Below are 22,377 nucleotides of genomic sequence, written 5' to 3'. Positions count from 1 at the left end.
TTACCAAGTATGGCAGAAAACTAGCTTGGCTTGCAAGGAACATTTCAATGAACTAGAACACAAAAAAAAACACCTTACAGCAAGTGAAAACTTGGACAAATAACTAGAGTGGAGTATAAAAGCATTGCTCAGATATGCAGGGATGAAGTCAGGAAGGCCAAAGTGCAATTGGAGTTGCAGCTAGCAAGGGATATAAAGTGTAACAAGAAGGGTTTCTTCTACAAGTAAGTTAGCAACAAGAGGAAGAGGATGGAAAGTGTTGGTCAAAAACTGAACAGGGAAAGCTGTCTAGTGACAAATGATGCAGAAAAGGCTGAAGTAGCAGAAGTAAGGGTGCACTGATTAAGATTTTCTTGGCTGACAACTATAGCTGATAATTAACCAACCATATTAGCCAATGCAATTTAGTAATAGAGCAAGCCATTTTAAGTTACTGACATAAGCCTTTTTCTTTGTTTGTTTTGAATTTCACACACACCTCCTGCCTGTTCCAGCCCTTGATGAAGAAGCAGTAACCGCTTTATTCCTACGCATGCCATCCCCTTGCCCACAGCTCCTACCCACAGCTCCACTCCCCAAGCAGCCTGTGCTACCATCCCAGGCAGGCAGGGTGGACCCTTGCATGGACAGTGTTACCAGGAATGTTTGGAGCCCCACAGCATGCCACTGCCTCAGCGCCAGCGGGGTCTGCACAGCCAAACTCCCACAGCAACCAGCGAGAAGCCGCTTTTGCAAAGGTGTCCAGTGCCTGGCAGAGTGGAGTGTCCCTCACATGGCACCTTACCCCACCTGTGCACAGCCCAATGTCTCCACGACAGCCCCAGCGCTCAGGCCCCTGTTGTATATGTGACATTGCCAGGGCAGTGGCAGCAGCAGGAGCCATTAACAGTACCTTATTTTCTGAGTGCAGCACCCTGTGACTACTCCTCAGCACCCCTCCCCCTGCTTGCTGGGACCTGCGGCCTGTTGCAGACTTGGGGCAGCAGCAGCAAAGTCCTACACTTAAGACGGAACAATCCCATGCACCAGTACAGGGTGGGGGCTGACTAGACAGGCTGCAGCTCTGCAGAAGAGGGGTTAGAGCAGACAAGTTCAATGAGCCAACAGCGTGCCCTTGTCGTGAAGAAGGCTAATGGCATACTGGGCTGCATTTGCAGAAGCACTATGAGCAGATTGAGGGAAATGATTCTTCCCCCCTATTTGGCATTGGTGAGGCCACATCTTGGAGTACTGTGTTTAGTTTCACTCCCCACTAGAGGATGGATGTGGACAAATTGGAAGTTCAGCAGAGGAAAGTGAAAATTGTTAGGTAGCTAGGGCACACAAGTGAGGAGAGGCTAAGGAAACTGAGCTTATTTAGTCTGGCAAGGAGAAAACAGAGGGGATTTAAAAGCAGCCTTCAACTCTCTGAAGGGTGGTTCCAAAGAGGCTGGAGCAAGACTGTTTTCAGTGGTGGCAGATGACACAACAAGGAGCAATGTTCTCAAGTTGCAGCAAGGGAAGTTTTCTTAATGTCTAACCTGCACTTTGACTAGAAGGGTAATAAAGCACTGGAACACACTACCCAGAGGGTAGCAAAATCTCCATCCTTGGAGGTTAAGACCTGGTTGACAAAGCCTTACCTGGGATGATATAGTTTGGAATTGTCCTGCTTTGAGCAGGGGGTTAGTCTAGGTGACCTCATGAGGTCCCTTCCAACCCTTATTTTCTAATTATTCTCACTTGTTCACAGCCTTTTCTTAGAGAAAAGGGCAAAAACATGCTTCTTAGCCATTTTTCCATAGTCCATACCATTGTGACAACTTGGTACAAGTTAGTATTGGTACAAGCCTAGTATTTTGACATTCCTTTAGGAACAAGATGGAGGAAGAACTAAGATATAAGGATAAAGAAATGTATGAACAAATTGCTTAGCAAGTAGCTTTGCTTGTTCTCCAGAAGTGGTAAGCATTCCTTCTTTGCCCTAGCAGGGATTTACATAAAAGACCTTATGCATTCTTGCTATTAAAACTTACCTTCTCTTGCAGTTGTGTTTTTTCCTCTGTTAGATTTTCTTCAGCCCTCTGCAGTTCCTTTTCTTTCTCTGCTAACAAGCTGTTCTGGATATCAACTTGCTCTTTCTGTTGATTCAGCTCTTTCTGGAGATTTTCCATGTCTGCCTGAATTTTCAGGGACTGAAACACAAGAGACATGGCATGATAATCACTCAGAATACAACGGTGCCTGTTAACTAGGAAGCAGAACCTTGAAAAGGCAAAAATAAAAAGATTACTAGGTTTTGTAAAGTATAACTGGCATGTCCGCTATGCACTTTTCTTGACATCCCCAAATAATTCTAAAAGTTTTCTGAATTAAGTCTTGGAAAAAACCCAAACACTCATTATGTCTTGGGAAATAGAATTCCTTGCCATCTTTGAAAACATGTTAGGATGGGGATGTATGTTTTGGAAAGAAAGGTGTGTGTAGCCACATGGAAAGACAAGCAGGGGGGGAGGGGGGCAGGGAAGAGGAGTTATTTTTATTTTAAAATGAAAATAAGGCCCCCGCCCTCAGCTTATCCTTCTCTGTAGCTACACATGCCAGGTCTTTCCAAAACATACATCCCCATCCTAACTTGTTTTCAAAGATGACAAGGAATTTTATTTTCCAAGACACATGTATTTTTTTTTCCAAAACTTAATACGGAAAATATTTAACTTACATACTACAAATCTAATACACACTGTTTCCTGAAAATATTGGGGGAGAAAAAAAAAAGATGAAAAATGTTGCGCGAGATATTTGCTAGTTATTTCTATATAAGTAAGTGGATATGGTCTCCAGTACATGAATTTGGAGACGACTCAACATTTGCTTGGAAGAGGGCTGGGATCAGTAGTGCAGTTAACTGTGCTCTGTTTCTTGCAGGGGCCTGAGTGGCAGCACCAGGGCAGCTCACAGCTAGCTGCAATGCCAGTCAGACTGAAAACTGCACCCTGCCAGGGAAGGGGGCCTGGTGGAGCTACCTGTGGCAGGGTAGTTCCCCAGAAATGCCAGGCCAATTACTTCCCTGGTGAAAAGCGAGTATGGGGTACCTCCTAACCCCACTCCCACATCCCTGGCGGGTGAGACCAAAGCAGGGGGAGCCCAGGCTCACTGAGAGCACTGAGGCAGGGCTCAGGTCAGGCAGAGGGGCCTGTGGCAGTGCCCAGGCTTGCAGTAGAGTCCTGAGGCTGTGTATAGGAAGCCAAAGAGAAGCTCCAGGGGGATGGCGCCCTAAGCCTTGGGGAGCTATTAAGGAAGCTCCTGGGGCCAGGGATAAGGGATCGCCCAGGGAGGACAAAGGGGATGGACCTTGAAGCCCCAATCCCATGAGACTGGCTCGGAGGCCCAGAGTATGCATGTGCGCATGTATAAAGAAAGAACCCAGGGTGAAGGCACTGGGACCACAAGCTCTGGTGGGGTGCGAGTCCCAGCGTGAACCACTGGAGGAAACATCTGTGAGGCATGGGACATAGTACAGGTATAGTTGGAGCTGTGTACATAGGCCCTTGACACCAGGGCATGCAAACAGGCAGCCTCCTGCCTGATTAACACTGGATACTTATTAACATCAAGGCATGGCAGGTGAGGAAGGCAGGCAATTTGCCAAAGGACAAGTGGATGGGCCAATGTTGCAACCAGCCCCAGGATGCCCACTTGTTACACTGTGGCACCAAAATAAAGGAACATTATATTAAACTAAATTAAGTATAATATTACCATATTAGTTATAGCTGAAATTTTGCTTTAGAGAAATCTGTTATAATTTCTTTCTAGAATTTACCAGGGTAGGGTGAACACAAAGAGAAGGAGCAAACACATGCATAAAGCACGTGACAGTTTTAGCCAATCAATTTTAGTCTTAGGTCTGGGCCCTAAAAATTCTCAGAGTCCTTAGTCAAGCCAGTTCACCCAAATGTGGCATTAAAAGTAAAACAACCAATGCCCCCTTACTCCTTGACACACAAAAAATAAGCCACAGGCCCAAAGATATCTGATGCCAATCACTGAAGGAGTACTTCAAGCACTTTGTTTAACCAAGCCATACTATTACTCGGGACATACAAATACCTTCTCAATGCTCTCCTGGAGGTCCGCCTCCAATTTATCCTTCTCAGCCGTAACACAAGCCAGCATTTGCTGGAGCTGGTCTCTTTCTTGTGCTAGAGAACAGCTCTGTTTCTCCAGTTGGTGCAACTGGTTATCCCCATCTTCAGTCTTTTCTCTTAGTTCATCCAGTAGCTGATGCTTTTCTCTAGTCGCTAAGTTCAACTCTTCATTCAACTTCTCAATCTATTAAAAATGTGATTGAATGTGTTCTAATATTGTGCAGTACATTTTTTCAATCAATTGTAACCCTAAAATGTTCCCTCCTAAAATTTTTTTTACACATCACCTTTGGTGTACAACAGATCAAGTAGGAAGTTGCCAAGCATGTTCTTGGCACTAGTCACTCACCTAAGGGAGTTGTGAGGTCAAATCACCTTTAACTCACAATATCATGGGGCTGTTATGTGATAAATGGTAACAACTTGACTTGGCACTGATTGCTATATTTAAATCTTCAATGGTTCTTTGGAAACAAGTCTTCTTCAGAATGGAAGAGACTTCATGTCTTTACCTGTATAATCAATGCTCTCTCCCCCAAATCTCCCTGAAAAACTCATTGATCCGTTTGAGCAAATCTTAGTCTTAGGTCTAACCTTTTTTCCATCCTATTCTTCTGGTAAAGACGTTAATAGGAAGCTCTCTTAGTATTTGACTTCTCTGACTAAGGCCTCTTTTTTTGTCTAGATCAACATTTGGACTGAGGCCTGCCTGCTATGCATAACAAAGAATAGAAACATTCATATAGGCAACAAAGCTTGACTTAAATCACCCAGTCCTGAGGAAGTATAAATCTAGACAGACTGAGAAAGATTCTAGATTCTTCATGTTTTTGTCCTTTTCTCCATGGAAGATTGCTAAAAGACTTATTCACTATGTCCATGCCTTTGTGATAACTCTTTCACATCAGACTGGCAGCAAGTTTACGATTTTGACTTTCCTCTAGGAGCAAGCTGGAGAAGGAACTAAGTGCATAAGGAAATGGGTACAGATTGGTTTCAGAAGGGGCAATACAACTGACTTCTTCCATTACAGGTTTATGCACCACTATTAAGTTACAGCATACCAGTTGTAGCACACTCCCAACATGCATCTCTCCCTCTCCCCTTTTGGGCCTGCTCCAGAGGTGTATTACCAGCCGTATATTATTTGCCCATGTCCTAAGAGTCACAAGGATGAAGAAAATTGAGACAGATTCTCAGTATGCGTGTGTCAATGACTCCAACTGTTTTACAAAAAAAAAAGGGCCCAGGCCCTTTTGAAGGAAGTGATCTTTGTAATAGCAAAGAACAAGTGTCGGTTATTCTAGCACTACATTTAGTGAAGAACCCCTCCTTTTTTCCCCCCACTTAAAACCTGCCTTCTTCTGCAGTTGCATTGTTTCTTCTATTAGCTTTTCTTCAGTCCAGTGCAGTTTCTTTTCTTTTTCTGCTAACAAATTCTTCTGGATATCAACTTGCTCTTTCTGATGTTCCACCTCCTCCTGAAGCTTTTCCATTTCTACCTGAATTTTCAAAGATTGAAAAAGCAAGAGACATAGCATGACAACTGAATTACAAGAAAGACACAAACATAAGACTAGATAGTCTGAGGTAATAGGTTTCGGAATCTTTTTTTGTCCTTTTCTCCAAGAAAAACCTGCATAAAATATTTCTTTGATACACTCCAATCCAATCCATGCAACTGTGACAACTCTTTCATGTCAAACTGACAGCAAACTTAAGATTTTGACCTTCCTGTAGGAGCAAGCTGGAGGAAAAATGAAGTGCAAGGATAAATGTACACTTGAACTGGTTTCAAAGACTGCCTCCAGACATCATTTTTTTAGTGCTATAGAAGTTTGTTCACTACAAAGCATTAGGGGCTTTGAATGGCTGCCCAAACTGGAATGTAAAAGGTGTGTTCTCCCAGCCAGGTGGTGATATGGAGCAGTTTCCTAACTCTCCTGGCCTGCAGGAGAGTCTGAGCCAGAGAAGGTTACTGACAGGATTTGAAGCCCAGTTCATAATGGGTTGGGGGAACCTGGGCCCTATAACATCAGGTTAGTGATATTCCTGGATCCTGGACTACAGGCAAACCTTGACCTTTGCTATTAAAACCTGCCTTCTCCTGCAGTCGTGTTGTTTCTTCTGTTAGCTTTTCTGTAGTCGTCTGCAGCTCCTTCTCTCTTTCTGCTAACAAGTTCTTCTGGATATCAGCCAGCTCTTCCTGATGCTTCAGCTCCTCCTGTAGATTCTCCATTTCTACCTGAATTTTCATAGACTGAAACACAAGAAACATAGTATGGTGATCAGCCTACAGGGGGATGTTCATTAACTTTGAAGTAGGACCTAAAGAAAAAAGAAGATCCAAAAAAAGACATTACAGGGATCTGAAAAGGCTGATGGGCCAGTTAAACTGGGTAGGAAAGTAGTCAGTATTTCTGAGGAGCTAGATTATCTTCCCTTGAGAGCTCCAACTCAAAATTATGCCATGTACTGTGAAAAGACAAAGTCTTGGGAAATAAGTTCCTTAACAACTTTGAAAACAAGTTTGGAAAGTATGTGCACTTTTAAAAGGTTACTATGTAGCCTCATGGAAGGATAACAAAGACAGTTTATGTTATCTCAAGATTTCAGGAAAAAAAAAATATGAAAAATGTTATTTGATTATCTTTTGCTAGTATCTTCTCTCCTTCCTTTTACTAAATGGGTATGGTCTCCTGTATGTGGAAAATTTGGAGGCGACAAAATACTGTTGCTTGGAAGCTTGAAGACTAAACCCAGGTCTTTGATTAGCCCCAGAATTGCAAAAAAGAAGAATATTAAAACCAAACTAAATGCATAAAAATGGCCACACTGTGAAAGCTGAAATACTTTTCTAAAGCAAGGTTTGTTGCAATTTCTTTCCAGAATTTACCAGGGCAGGATGAATGGAAAGAGAAGCAAGCACATACAGAAAACAAATGTCAGTTTTCACCAACAAAACTGGCCTTAAAACCATGCCTTTAAAATTTAAAACACTTAAAGAGGAGTTCATCCAGAATTACTGTATTAAAACAAAACCAGCCCCCAACTATGTCTGAAATCAAGCAGAAGATATTACTGTCAGCAGGCCCAAAAGGTACATGACACCGATCACTACTAAACATTGCAAGACAGAAACACTTAAAAGTATACAAGTCAGAGCCTACTGTACCGCCTCAGTTCTCTCTTGAAGGTCTGCCTCCAGTTTGTCTCTCTCTGCCCTAACACCCACCAGCATCTGCTGAAGCTGGTCGTTTTTATGTGCAAAAGAGCAGTTCTGTTCCTGGTGCAACTGGTAATCTCCACCCTCAATCCTTTCTCTCAACTCATCCAGCAGCTGATGCTTCTCTCTAGTTGTCAGATTCAACTCTTCATTCAACTTGCTTATCTGTTAAAAATATTGACTGAATATTATAACTTTATGCATACTTCATTGTTATACATTGATCACGTCCCTAAAAAGTTCTCTCTAAAGTTTTACATAAAATCAGGACACCAACTTCAAGTAGGAAGTTGCCAAGTATATTCTTGACACCAGTGACACAACCAAGGGAGTTGTGAGGTCAAGTCACCTTTATCTTGCAAAACCATGGGGCTGTCATATGACTAATACCAACAGCTTGACTTGCCACCAATTGCTATTTTTAAATCTTAAATTGTGTTTTTGGAAACAAGCCTCCTCCAGAACGTTCTTCATGACTTCACCTGCACCACCAATGCTCCTCCCCTACTGCCAAGCAAGGCACTGCAACAGTTTTGGCAATCCTAGTCCTTGTCTGATTTTGTATCTTCCAATCCATGTTTCTTTTGAAGACTTTAACACTGGAAATATTTCTTAGTCCTTTAGTTTCCCAGTGGAGTTAGAGGCTTTTCTCTTACATAGTTTAACATTTGGAATGACCATTGTTGTACACAGCCCATACCAGAACTATTCATGCAGGGAGCAAGGAGCTTTTGACTCCTCAATAAGCAAAAATATTAGACTGAGATAATCGTTTTAAGTTTTTTTGCCCTTTCTCCAAAAAAGGCTGTGAACAAGAGCTTCTTAGCCATGCTCCCAGTTTATTGGAGACAAATGTGTGTCAGACAAAGCAAGCTTAAGATTTTGACTTTTCTCCTGGAGCAAGCTGGAGGAGAAACTAAGGGCATGAACAAACACATTGGTTATAAGAAGGAAGAGGGAAAGCTGCTGCTGCTGCTTCACTTTCTGACCCATCTGTAGAGATACAAGAGTAGCAGGACTACACCTACTTTATGGATCAAGCAGGGTTAAAGTTGGCAGTTTTACTTACAGGCTCATGCACTTGTTAACAATTACAGTGCAAGAGCTGTGGCACACTCTTGAACAGCAGTTCCCCTTTCCTTTTGATCCTGCTCTTACTGTTTGTCTGCCCACAGCCCATAAGTGCAGACAGACAAAGACAAAAATGTTGCCTTTGGTTGCCTTGTGCCACCATAAATTCTTTGTGTAAAGCAACACAAAGAATGAAGTAAACAGATGTCCATACTAAAAGCAAGAAAGAAAATGACCAAGATGTGCAAAAATGAAGACATAAGTAAGATGTTCAGTACTGGTTAGCACTTAACAGCTCAAATTATTCTCCAATAATGCCAGATCCTTTTCTAGAAACTACTCTTTGTACTAGCAAAGAGCAAGCATTCTTTATCTTGAAAAAAAACTTTATGGAAGAGTCCTTATTTCCTTGCTATTAAAACCTGCCTTCTCTTGTAGTTGTGTTGTTTCTTCTGTTAGCTTTTCATTGGTCTTTTGCAGTTCCTTTTCTCGTTCTGCTAACAAGTTCTTCTGAATATCAACCTGCTCTTGCTGCTGCTTCAGCTCCTCCTGTAGCTTTTCCATTTCTATCTGAATTTTCATAGACTGAACATACAAAATATTACATGATTAGTAATTAAATACCTTTTTGTATTCTACCAGTCAGGACCTTGCAAAAAAAGCGTACAACAATATTTAACAATTCCAAAAGGGAATATGTAGTCAGCACAACTTAAATCTGCCACTTTGAAACCTAGGAAATACTTCCACACAGTTGACATCTCACACATTAAATTACTTTGGAGGATTCCAAGAATATGGTACTCTCTTCTGGCAATTTAATTCTTGCCAAACTGGCATGTAGAATGTGAATATGGATAAACAGTTGCGAGGGGCTGAGTTGGAAATACGCTATTGGTGTGAGTTTATTTATCCTGTTATATTTTTAGTAATTTGTAGAACATTCTTCCATCCTCTGTGACCACAGCAAGAATCCCTTCAACCTCAAAGTCCTGAAGCTGTGTAGGAGTCAAGTGAAAGTGTGTTCGGTAGACATGTATTTATAATTACTGTAATATTAAGACAACATGAAAGTAAAAAGCTAGTTTGATTGTTTGGGTTCTGTGTAGGGGTGCACCAATAGAGGTTTTGGGGGCTGATACCAGTAGAGGCATGTTGGCCAGTACCGATCAGATTTCTGATACAGCTGCCTCTAGTTGGTAAGTCCGTTGTGGTGGAAGGGGAGGGGGGAGGGAAGAGGTGTGAGGGGGGTGCAGATCAATGCCCCCCACGGTGAGGGAGGAAGGGGGGAGGGGCAGGTGCTGCCCAGCCAGGGCAGGGGGGCATGGGACAGAGCCATGGCTCATGGGGGAGAGGGTGGCTCCTGCCACTGCTTGCACCCCAGGACAGTGGGCATGTGCATCCAGTGCACAACTTCTGGGACAAAAGACAACAAGGTAGAGAGGGTTGAGCCCAGTGGGCAGCCTGCCTCCGCCCTTGCCCTGCTCAGCTCCGCCCCTAAAAGTGTCCCTGCACTTAGAAGTGGTGGCAGCAGCACTTGAACTAAAGCTCATTTGACAAACTTTAGTTCAAGTATCCCTGCTGCCATTTAAGCACTAGGATGCTGATCCCCTGGATGTGCCATCCATGGCAAAATCCTGCTCCTTGCCCTAGCCTCAGGGTCCCATTTACCACCCTGGCTGGGCAGTGCCGCAGCTCCTGCCCTACTCCCTCTCACCATGGGGGGCCTTCCCCCCACCTCTTCCCTCCCCCACAGGTTTACCTGCAGGGAGCTACCTCTCCACATTGCCCGGCTGTGGTCCTGTAAATCAGTTAGTGGATCAATATCAGCCGATATGCCTGGTGAATAAATGGCTATCGGTATTGGCCAGGAAAAAGTCTTAAAAATCGGTGCACCCTTACTGAGTCCCAATGGGTAGAGTGGTTTTCTTTAATCTTTACTAATCTATAGAGGAGCCTCTGGGAACCCCATAAGGTTGGGCCCTTAATACAGGCCATGGGCTGTTGTGACCTATTTATAATTTTTTTTTCAAGTTTACATGAATACCTCGTCTCAAATAGTATAGTTAGAAGTTAGAATCTTTATATAGGTTTTTTTAAAAAGCATTTTAACAAAAAAATGTGATTAAATAAAAAAAATCTGATTTAAATTAAGAAATCCAATTTTTTTTATTTTTTTTTAAAAAAGTTGATTTTTATCCACCCTGAGACATAGCCATATTAGTAATAATGCGTCTCTCCATCACTCTGCACATGCAAATGTTGGGCTTAGGGGAAGATCACAGAATACTAGTACTGTTATTTTAATTTTAATATCAGGAGAGGGAGGAAGAAACTGCATCACCAAGTAGTCCTAGGAAGGAAATAACTTCTTTATCTCACCCATCTTAAATCAAGTTTTCCAGGAGCTCAAGTTCATCATTATCATTAAAACACTGTTTACAATGTATTAAAAATTAAGTTAGGTCATTGCAGATATGGAAACAAAGAACCAGATCCTATTCCATCTACCTGCTGCCAAGAAGTGAACTACAGCATTTAGGTATAATCCCATTCTACCTCTAAAATCCCCAGGATGTGCGGTGGAAATCAAGGAAGTAGATTGGTCCTCCTTACTGCTTGCTAAGAGTCACTTAATAAGGCTAAATTGATGGCATGTTACAAAATGACATATATTACTGTTTCTTTCAGGAACTCGGGCAGGATGGAACAGAATTGCACTTAGATGCCTAAACCCATTTATGTGCCTTAAAAGTTGACCAGGATCTGATCCAAATATATCCTCTACAACTATGGAGAACAAGTGGCAAAAGTGGCTGTCACACTGGTGCCAAAGTCACAGTCTGAATTTTTCCTTGTAACTGCAAAATATACAACTTGCTAACTGTGGTGGAACCCCATTGGGGTGCTTGCCACTTAATGGTCTGATGTAGGCTGCAGTGGAGCCTGCTCTGTGAGCAGTAGGGAGAGCCCCGCTCTAGGAACCATTTTAAGGGGGAAGGTGGGTGGCTTGGTGCCTGCCAATGTAAGAACTGGGAATAGGCAATGGGCAGGTGTGGCCCAGCCCTGATGAGTGGCCATTTTCAGTTTCAGGCCCTCAGGGCTGGAGCAGCAGTTTGCTGCATGCAGCCGATGGAAGTAACAGCACCCGACTGAGCTGTTGCTCTCAGAACAACATGGAGGTAAGGGCAGGAGCTATGGGAATGGCAGGAGGCTCCTGGTCCTGTGCATGACTTGAAACAGCACCCTGCCAGGGAAGTGTGACCTGGTGGGATTACTTATGGCGAGGGAGTCCCCAAGAAATACCAGGCCAATTACCTCTCTGGTGAAAGGTGGGTGGGGCGCCTCAAAACCCCAGCCCTCACCATCTGGTGGGTATTATAACAATGGAGAGAGATAGGTCCAGACATGCCCACGTGAAGAGCCTGAGCCTGCAGGGCTGTAAGACCCTGGAAGGAAGTGGGGCCAGACATGCCCATGGATGGCACCTGAGCTCTCAGGGGTGTAAGACTCCAGAGCATAGTGGGGCCAGGCATGCCCATAGGGGAGTAAGACCCTGGAGAGCAGCGGGGCCAAGCAAGCCAGGGCAAAATGCACCTGAGCCTATTGTGGGTGTGAGACCCTGGATCTCAAGGAAGGGGCGAGAGTTGAGGCTCTGGCCAAGGGGTGCGAGTGTGTGGAGGCCCTGGGGACAAACAGGCAGAGAGGTCCAAGTTAGCTTTAGGGTGCCTCAGGCCAGTTGAGGCAGCAGAGAGCAAGTTGCAGGAGGATGGGGCAAGTCACTAGCCCTTTAGATGAAAATAAGGGAGCTGTGTTGCCTGGTGAGGAGCCAGGGGCAGAGTTAGCCCAGTATTTTGCTAAAAATCACTCAGCCACTGTTCAGATGAGGGTTGTGGGAGAGGCCCAAAAGGCTGCGCCATGGCTGGCTGAGGAGAGGAGTTAAGCCTGATGGTTCCCCAGGGTTGCTCAAGGGAGCAAGGTGGGCAGCGTGCCCAAAGACAGGTGGGCAGCCCAGTACTGACTGGGCCTGGGAATTTGCCCAGTAACACTAACAGACAGGGTGGGGGGTAAGGAAGGAGTTCTTGACTAAAGTTGAGTTTAATTCCTTCAACTCTTAACAGGTTAAGTTCAGGATGTTCACAATTAAAATTTAAAGCAGGAAGAGATTGATACCCTTTCTTTGTTTTCCTGTACATCATCCTTTAATTGGTCTCTTTCTGCCTCAATGTCCTCTAGCATTTGCTGCAAATCATCTCTTGCTTGAGTAAGTGATGTGATTTTCTGAAGTTGCTGATATATACACTCATTCATTGTTTGTTCAGTGTGCTCTTTTTCAACTAGTAGTTTCTCATGCTCCAAGGAGATACCAGTCAAGTTTTCAGTTACCTGAGTGACCTGAAAAGGGGAAGGGTGGGGGGAAAAGACAGGGAAGGAGGAAAAACAAAAATCGCATACCCAGTTATTAAAGATGACATGCACATCTGCACAGGCACACATCCTATAATGTGTTCTGCAATTATTTTGAGAGTTTGTTAATCTAGTACACTGACTCTGCTCTGAAAACTCTTATCTGTTTCAAAAGGATCGATTTATGCTTCAATTAACAATTTGATCAAGGTGAAAATATGCATCTTCATACTTAAATATCTAAACAGCATTTGATAGTTTTGGCTTTAAGTGTAATCTATCCCAATAGACGATTTCAGTATTAAGTCAGTTTATAGTTGCGGCAAGAGGGGGCAGAGGTGAAGGGGGAATTTTAAATTCAGATTTACAATAAAAGGTTTATGGTTATTTCCACTGTGATCAGGCTTATTACTAGAATAAAATATTCAAATTTCATATGTTCACAATGGACGTTCTCCCCTCCTGCCAAAACTCATAAAAAAAGTTACTTTGTTACAAGCTTAAAATGGAAATGGCTCACAGAGACAAAGGATATGCATTTAAGTGGAATTTTTCCTTACTAGCAGTAGCATAAAACATGGGGTAGACTAGTGGGGTACAAGTCCCAGATGCCAATTTAGTGGGAGCATCAGAATAGCAGTCCCATGGTGAGTCCACATAGCAGCAAAGCAGCAGCTGGTGCCACCTCACATTGCTCCTGTTGCAACAAACAGCTTGGTGCACAGACCCTGCACTTCTGCTTTAGCAAGGATAACTGGGACAGGCAGACCATGTTGCAACAACAGCTAAGATTCTTGGAAAAAAACTTTCCCCACCACCCCTGTTCTCCAGCAGGGTTTGTCCAGGGCACACACCCCGCTAGCTATCCTTCTCCTTACTAGTGCCAAGACGATTAAAGAGACATGCATTAAAAACAATTTTAGGAAAAAGTAGCTTTTTACCAGATATACAAAAATAAAAACTGTCCCCCAGGGAAGTACACAGGATCTTGCTATGTACAACTCGAAGAGCATTTCAGCTTTTAATAAGTAATGATTACTGTTCACAACAGCACAGCTAGTTCAGTTCAGTTTCCTCCCTTCCCTTTAGGATTTGGGTCTTGTTGGAGAGAAGGTCAAAATACTTGGTAGGGAAAATTAACATCTTGGGTGAAGTTACAATTAGAATTATACTGCCCATCCTTTAAGTAGATGCTTGAAAAAGAACAGACACCACAAATCTGAATATGGGGTTTATTTAAGTCTTACCTTCTGCTGCAGTTCGTTGATTGTTTGCCCAAGCACCTCTTGTACTTCAGAGAGCTGACTTTCCTTCTCTGAAATACTTCTTTTCAGTTCTTCAGTCATTTCCTGATGCTGTTTGAGAGAACCATGTGCAATTATGAGTTCCTGGTCCTTTGAGCTCTGGACATTAAAGAAAAAAGAAAAAGGAAAAAAAAATCATTTTTCTGTGGGGAGAGATGAAGTATTCAGTATCCCAGTGTTCAGGAAGAATAACTTGATTCTTTAGTTAAAAAATTAAATTATTTTTCCTTACTGTGGGACTTGTTTCCTGCATCATGTCCTTGAGGTAATCCCTTTCACATTGAAGAGCTTCTAGTTGCATTTTCAAATAATCTCTTTCTTGAATTACTGAATTAATTTCTGGACAGTCATACAGTTTTGGAGCAGGAACTATTTTTGTTCTTTCTGGAGACTCCATCCTAGATTCATTATATTTCATTTCTTCCACTTCATGAAATTTCTGTTGAGCCTGACTCATCTCTTCTCTCAAGAGGAGCAGCTGTTCCTGCTTGACAGACTTTTCTTGAAGCTGCTGGATCCGTTTGATTTTTTTTTTTTATTGAGGGGAAAAAATAGTAAGTAATAAAAAAACCTTGTTAACTTGCTTAAAGGAGGTTCAAGAACAGAATCAGGGCTACTAAGTTTTCCACACATGACCACTGAATGCAAAAAATGTAAGAACTAACATTCTGAATCTTGATAACATTTGTCTAGTATACCATGTAAAATGAAGTATTTTAAAAATGTCGAGATAAGACTCAACTAATTCAGCAGGGAGAAATTTAAAAGGACAAATATGAAAACGGGTTCTGAAACACGTTGTTGGAAAATCCTAACCAGCCAATGTCATATTAATGTTTAAATCTGAGGAAGACTGACCAGGATAGATGCAATATTGTTTACTACTCGTCTTATTTCTTCACTTAGGCAAGGTGAGCAATGAGAATGGTTTACCTTTAAAAGGTTCTAAAAATTCTTCAAGGAACCTACGTAGTTGAGTTATTTTCAACAGTATGCCCTTTGAAGTGTCCATATTTATTTTTTTAGCATCACAACTAGCAACTGAATTCGCAAGAGACGCAACGAGGTCTACTAAAGATAGTCAACATCTTTATATCCCATTACCAAGCCTTCTTCATGCATTGCCAGTGAAATATAGGTTTTAGTAAGTCAAGTAACTTTATTTAGCTATTGCACATGGGAGCTGCATCTCTGCAAGCCAACTCATTCCATTATTGTATTATTACTTGCATTAGGAAATCCTCATTCCTGATAAAGATGAAATATAGTATTTAGCTAGGATATAGTAAACTGAATTTGATAGCTAGGAGCTTCCAATAGTCGAGAACTGTAGCGTTAACTGTTCCCAAGAACATATCCCCACCCCTGCCCCAAGGGGTTTTAAACTGCATTCTTACTTCAATCGAAAGATTATATTTGTATTTTACATAGTTTGGCAACAGAAAACAATTACCGGAGAAGAGCATTTTTTACATGGTTCCTTCTCTAGCAATAAACCCTCCAATTTTTCCTGAAGTGTTGTGTTTTCCCGAGTGACAGACAAGACTTGTTCCTTTAGCAACTGAAGTTGGTCATTTTCTTCTTTCCTTCTAGTATTTATTTCTTCAGTGAGTTTGTCTCTCTCTGAACTGACCTGTTTTAGCTCTTCAGTAAGATGTATTACCTGCAGGAGACAAGGTTTATAGTGGTAACACTAACTAAAGCACATAGCCAAAACTAAAACACAAATGAAACAAATTTAATGACATTCAACTTCAAGGGAGAAATTTTGAAACCAATGAATGCAGGATCCATCTCCTCTTTTCAATATTATCTGCTCTCCTTTACTTTGACTAGTGATGCCCTCTGCAATATTTTTACTTTAGCTAAAATTGAACTAAACTAAAATATCCAAGCGACAGCAAGAAGTTGGTTATAATAGGCCTACTCCAAAATACCAAAGCTTGGCTTTTTAAGTATTGTCAGTTCTCTGTAGCAAGACCGGGCTACTTGCTGTTCACTCAAGCAACTTCACACAGAGCTTGTTAGTTTGCTGTGACCTCTCCTGCTGTACCCTTATTTTAGGAGTTTGTGGGAAGATATACCAATATCACCCTTCTCCCCTTCCTGTGCTCCTCAAAACACTGCAAAGAGAAAATTCTCCTGCTACTTGCCACTTCCATACAAATACTGAGGAGGGCAATATGTAGATCTGCCTAGCCCCAAGTAAGAAGTTTAGGATGTACATTTGGTAACTGTAGAGAGCCTGGAGCCTCATTTCCACATTCAACTTGCCAATACACTCAGTCAATTGTCAAATACCACAAACAAGAGTAGTGGTAGAATACCTAGATATCCTAAAAACCTAAGAACTGCCATCTACTGGATCAGATCATATGTTCATCTTGCCCAATGTCCCATTGTACAGTGGGAGAGAATGGAGGCTAAAAGGGGGAGTGAATTGGGTATGACTAGGTTCCCCCCATTGTTCCTCTCTCACTTACAGCCTCAGGCATTTAAGGTCTTAGAAGTTCCAGTTCAGAGGCTGTGCCCCTAACTCCCATGATCAATAGCTATAGATGCCCCTTTCCTCCAAGAACTTGTCCAATCTCTATGGACAAGTCTATCTACAATCTCTATATGCTATGTGAAAAAACTGCTTTTGTTTTAAGCTTATTATGTACAACTTTCACTTTGTGACCCCTACCTAGTTCTTGCCATGAGATAGTAAATAATAAATCCCCATTTACTTTTTCTTCACCATTTATTTTGTAAATCCTTATGTCCCCCTTCAAGTATCTCTTTGCCAAATTTCCTTATCCCCCCTCATATGGAAGCCCCTCCATTAATCCTTTTTGCTCTTCTCTGGACCTTCTCTAGTTCTTCTATATCCTTCTTGAGGTATGGGGACCAGAATCAGCCACAGGGCTCAATGTTGGGATGTACCATGAATTTATAAAGGAGCATAATGATGCTTTCAATTTTGTTTACAATTCCCTTCTTAATAATCCCTAATACTATTTGCCTGTTTGACAGCTGCTGAGCACTGAGCTGATGTTTTTAGTGAGCTGTCCACAATGACTCTCAGATCTCTTTCATGTCTGCTAACAGCTAGTGTACAGCCCATCACAGTGCAGGTATAGCTTGGGTCATTTTTGCCCACATGCACCATTTCTCAGTTATCTGCAATTTAAGTACCCATTTGCTCAATAGTGTCAGAGCCTTCTGTAGTTTCTCAGTCCACCTTGGTCTTTACCACTTTTAAAAATTTGGTGTCATCTGCAAATTTGACCACTTTTCATAAATGATCTGTGAAAAGGGTAAGTAGCAATGTTGAACAGCACTAGTCTCTCAGATCCCTAGGGGACCCTACCATTTACCTCTCCAGAGTCTCTCAAATATGGAGGAGACATTGGCAACTGTGCAGTCCTCTAGTACTCAGGTTGTTTTTAAATGATGGGTTGCATACTGCAGTTAGGACTTTGACTATTTCCAATCAGAGCTCCTTCAAGACTGCCATCAGGTCTTGATGATTTACTACTGTTTAGTTCAATTTCCTCTTTGACCTCACCTACTGAAACCTCAATTTGGGTCAGCTCCACTGACTTCAGATTCATCTTCTGGGGAGGCAATACAGCAGTGCACAGAAAATTCAGGAAGTTTTTGAACAGTGTTGGGGACAACTTCCTGGTGTAAGTGTTGGAGAGGCTAACTAGAGGTCATGCTCTTTTCAACCTGCAGCTTACAGAGAACTGACGGGGAATGTAGTATAGTGGATGGCAACTTGGGCAGCAGTGACCATGAGATGATAGAGCTTAGGATCCTGAGCAAAGCAAAGCAAGGACCCTGAATTTCAGAAAAGTAGACTTTGACTCCCTCAGGGAACTGATGGGCAGCATCTCGGGGGGGTGGGGGGCACGGGGGGTCTCACCTGAAGGCAAAAGGAGTTCAGGATTGCTGGTTGTATTTTAAATAAGTCTTACGGAGGGCACAGGAATGAACTACATGCAGGAAGACTAGCAAGGATTAGCAGGGAACACTTCAGTGAGCTAAAAGCACACAAAGGAAGCTTACAAGAAGTGGAAGCTTGGACAAACAAATAAAGAACAGTATAAAAGTACTGCTCTAACAAGGTTTTCTACAGGTAGGTCAGCAACAAGAGGAAGATCAAGAAAAAAAGGTGTGGGTCCCTTACTACAGGGCAGAGGCAACCAAGTGATAGATGATATGGAAAAAGCTGAAATACTCAATGCCTTTTTCACCTCTGTCTTGACACGAAAGGTCAGCTTCCAGACTACACCTGGCAGCACAGTTTGGAGGAAGTGAGCAGCCAACTGGTGAACAAACATGTTAGGGGCTATTAAAAACAACAAGAACAAAAAAACGGCCAAGGGTGCTGAGGGAGTTGGCTGATGTGATTGCAGAGCTGCTGGCCATTATCTTTGAAAGCTTAAGGCAATTGGGAGAGGTCCCAGATGATTGGAGAAAGGGCAAATATAGTGCCCATATTTAAGGAAGATCTGGGGAACTACAGACCATCAGCCTCACCTGAGTCCCTGGAAGAGTCATGGAGCAGGTCCTCAAAGAATTAGTTTCTAAGCACTTGGAGAAGGTGATTAGGAACAGTCAGCATGGATTCACCAAAAGCAAGTCATGCCTGACCAACCTTACTGCCTTCTATGATGAGATGACTGGCTTTCTGGATGCAGGGAGAACAGTGATATACATTGACTTTAGCAAGGCTTTTGATATGATTTCCTACAACATTCTTGCAAGCAAGCTAAGGAATACAGGGTAGATGAACAGACTGTAAGATGAAGACAAAACTGGATGGATTGTTGGGCTCAGAGGGTAGTAATCAGTGGCTTGATGTCTAACTGGCAGCTGGTATCAAGTTGAGTACCCCAGGGGTTGGTCCTGGGCCAGTTTCATTCAATATCTTGATCAATGACCTAGAAGATGGGATGGAATGAACCCACAGCAAGTCTGCAGAAGACACCAAGCTGGGGGTGGGGAAGGAGTAGTAGATATACTAGAGGGTAGAGCTAAGATTGAGAGAGACCTCAACAAATTGGAGAATTGGATCAAAAAAAAAAAAAATCTCATGAGGTTCAATAAGGACAAGCGCAAAGTCCAGTACTTGAGACAGAACAATCTCATGCACTAGTACTAGGAACCGGGCTTATTTAATTTGGAGAAGAGAAGACAAAGGGGATTTAACAGAAGCCTTCAACTACCTGAAGGGTACTTCCAAAGAGAATAGAGCTCATCTGTTCTCAGTGGTGGCAGATGACAGAACAAGAAGCAATGGTCTCAAAGCTGCAGCAAGGGAAGTTTAACTGAGATATTAGGAAAAACTCTTACTAGGAGGGTAGTAAAGCACTGAAACAGGCTACCCATGGAGGTTGTGGAACCTCCATCCTTGGAGGTTTTTAAGATTTGAGTAGACAAAGCCTTGGCTTGGATGATCAAGTTGGGGATAGTTCTGGTAGGACTAGATGACCTCTTAATGCCCTTCCAACCCTTATTTTCTATGATTCTGTGACTTGTCCCTAGGGTGGAGTGCATCTGGCAAGGGACTCTCCCTAGTATCTTTTACAGTGAAAACAGAGGCAGGAAAGTTTCTGAAAGAGCAAAGCTGTAAGACATCTCTGCAAACTAAGAACATATTAGAAGAGAATACTTGGTAGCTTGGTTGGAATACCCTCTTGTATTTAACCATCATTCAAGGTAACCCTCTGTGGACTATCAGTTTTAGGATTTCACAACTCTAAGGAAATGAGCTCTAAGGAAATATGTTTAGCCTCCCATTATTTGGCGACATCATACCTTCAGCTCCAGCTCACCAATAGTTGCCTGAAGAGACTCTTGAACATTCACAATCTCTGATCTTTTCTTTGAAAGACCTTCCTCCAACTCTTTAATGTTCTGCTGGTATTGTTTGAGAGAACTCTGTGCATCCCTCAGTTCTTCATGTGCCAGGATGTTCTTTAGCATAAGATAAGGATATAAACAAAATAAATTTTTAGCTCATTACCACATTGTGAACTAGTTTTTTAGAAAATGTCATATTGAAAAAATAAACAACGTTATAATTTAGACACTATAAAGTGTCTAGATGTTACATAGCCCCTAATTTTAAATCCAGACCAGTTTCTTACCATTGTAACCGTCTCCTTTATATCTTCTGTGAGTTGGTCCATCTCAGTTTGAAGAGAATCATATTTTTGTTTCAGTTCATCTCTATCCTGGATAACAGCTCTTATTTCTTCTCGACTTCCATGGAGTTTCTGAAGAATTGTCTGGCCTTCTACCTCCTTGGCCTCCATTCTAGATTCACTGATTTTTAACTGCTCTTTGAGCTGCTCCATTTCACACAACCATTGCTGCGCTTGTTCGAGTTCTTCTTTTACACCACAAAGCTGTTCCTGCTCTGCTGTCTTTTCTTGTAATTCTTGCATTTTCCTAGAGAGCTTATTTAAAAAAATCCCAAGCACTGAAAGTTATAGTGGCAAGAGATACTGCATGCACAATTTTTCATAGCTCACTATTTGCTTAAATGAGGGAAAAAATGCACTAGCTGATATTGTCACCTGAGCCGTAAAAACTTTAAAGGATGCATTCATATTCAATCTAAATGAGGAATTGAAATCAAATGTTTTGTGAAGTCAAGAATCTCTATTTTTGGGTTTTTTTTTTTTTTTTTTAAGCAGTGCCATTACCATAAACCCAAGATATATAGTAATGGCAAATAGAAAAATATGGGTCGTTCAATTTTTTGCTGCATCAAGTGTGTATAGCATATCATAGATTCATAGATGTTAGGGCTGGAAGGGACCTCAGAAGATTGAGTCCAGCCCCCCGTCCAAAGGCAGGAAATCAGTTGGGGTCACAACTTCATGAATCATTGTTATGTCATCTATTGACAGCTGCTTTGGCAGAAATTCTTTTTTTTTTAATTGCATAATATTTTGCAATACAAACATTTTAGCTATAGAGGAAACTAGTCTCTATCAACCAGATTTTGCAAAAGCCAAATCTAAAATCAGAGGCTCAATCTTGCAAGGGGTTAAGACAACACCACTCTTAATGACTTCAGTAGAAATGAGAGGAAAATGAGATTTCTTTAGAATAGTTTCATGACAATTTCTGAAAAAGAACAACTAGCCTTATGGTTATTACATACTAAGAGTGAAGGCACTAACCTCTAATCTCACATCATCCAAAGTTGCTTTATGCTTTTGTGCGTCATTAGCTAGATGTTCTACTTGAAGTTTCATTTGTTCATTTTCTTCAGATGCAGCCAAGTATTTTTGCTCAAGTTCTTCATGGCAGTGTTTAAGCTCTAAATACTCCTGATCATATTTTAGTTGGGCAGCTTCTAAGGCTTGTTTTGAGTTTCTGATTTCTTCACTCATACCTTTAAGTTGGGTTTCTTTGTCAGCTACTTCAGAAACCAGTTTCTCTCTTTCTGATGTTAGTAAGCACAGCTCATCTGACTTATCAAGTATCTATGAATGGAAAATGAATAAAAGGAATGTCAAATTTTGAGGGCACTGCAGTATCCACGTAGTAACCTGCTTACATGCAAAGTCAAAAGGCGAAAGAACGTGAAGAATTATCATATTTTTAGCTCAGTTGCTATAAATACCTATTGTACTTAGGGAAAAGTCTCAGGAGCTGGGGGGTGGAGGGGAGGTGTTGGCAGGTAGGAGAATGAAACTTAGGAGTGTACACCTGCCTCAAAATTCTTTCCTAGAACTTTAAGCAATTCCTCAAGTTGGGGCAAGTCCCTTGCTAAATGAGATAGGTAAGTTATGTCAGGTCCAAACATTAATTTAACCTTAACTTGGAGTGGTCACTGCTGAGGGACAATCCCTATTAGGAATCTTTGAATCAGGTCATCAAGACAGCTTATTCAGAACCACAAGAGGACTTGATAAATTTACATTTCAGAAATTAGATATTGATTATTTAAATCAGCGTTTCGCAACCCATGAATTGCAACCCACAAGTGGGTTGCAAGAAGGTTTCAGAGGGTTGTGAGCCACAGGTTGAGAAACACTGATCCTGGGAAAGCACCAAGACTGTGGCAGGGCAGAGTGCAGGGAGGAGGGGGGAGGCAGCTGCAAGGCCGGGCTGGGTGCTTGCAGGGGTGGGGGGTGCTGGGAGACTGCTTAGGGAGTAGAAGAGGCTGTAACCAGATTGCCTGTGTGACACAATGTGGTAGCCCCAGCCCAGGGTGGGGACTGCCACAGGC

The 22,377-nt window shown here is 42.1% G+C and overlaps 1 protein-coding gene across 5 annotated transcripts in view; it reads right to left on the bottom strand.

Moving 5' to 3' along the window:
* CENPE (centromere protein E) overlaps positions 1–22,377 on the bottom strand; it is a 79,633-nt gene that overhangs the window by 23,332 nt on the left and 33,924 nt on the right. For 3 of the 5 annotated variants that reach the window (XM_019526084.1, XM_019526086.1, XM_019526085.1), the window contains 8 exons: positions 21,323–21,628; positions 20,279–20,590; positions 19,947–20,105; positions 15,592–15,801; positions 14,371–14,655; positions 14,082–14,237; positions 12,601–12,822; positions 2,016–2,174 (listed from right to left, as the gene is read on the bottom strand). In XM_019526084.1, coding sequence (XP_019381629.1) covers positions 2,016–2,174; positions 12,601–12,822; positions 14,082–14,237; positions 14,371–14,655; positions 15,592–15,801; positions 19,947–20,105; positions 20,279–20,590; positions 21,323–21,628 — 1,809 coding nt within the window. Of the gene's footprint in view, positions 1–2,015; positions 2,175–4,092; positions 4,315–5,488; positions 5,648–6,231; positions 6,391–7,305; positions 7,522–8,853; positions 9,013–12,600; positions 12,823–14,081; positions 14,238–14,370; positions 14,656–15,591; positions 15,802–19,946; positions 20,106–20,278; positions 20,591–21,322; positions 21,629–22,377 lie in introns of all 5 variants that reach the window. The other 2 variants (XM_019526088.1, XM_019526087.1) reach the window with 2 other exon arrangements.

The sequence above is a fragment of the Gavialis gangeticus genome, unplaced genomic scaffold, assembly GCF_001723915.1.
Source record: "Gavialis gangeticus isolate Ggan-Ray unplaced genomic scaffold, GavGan_comp1, whole genome shotgun sequence".
In the NCBI taxonomy this organism is placed as follows: domain Eukaryota; kingdom Metazoa; phylum Chordata; order Crocodylia; family Gavialidae; genus Gavialis; species Gavialis gangeticus.
This window is presented reverse-complemented; position numbering and strand designations above follow the sequence as displayed.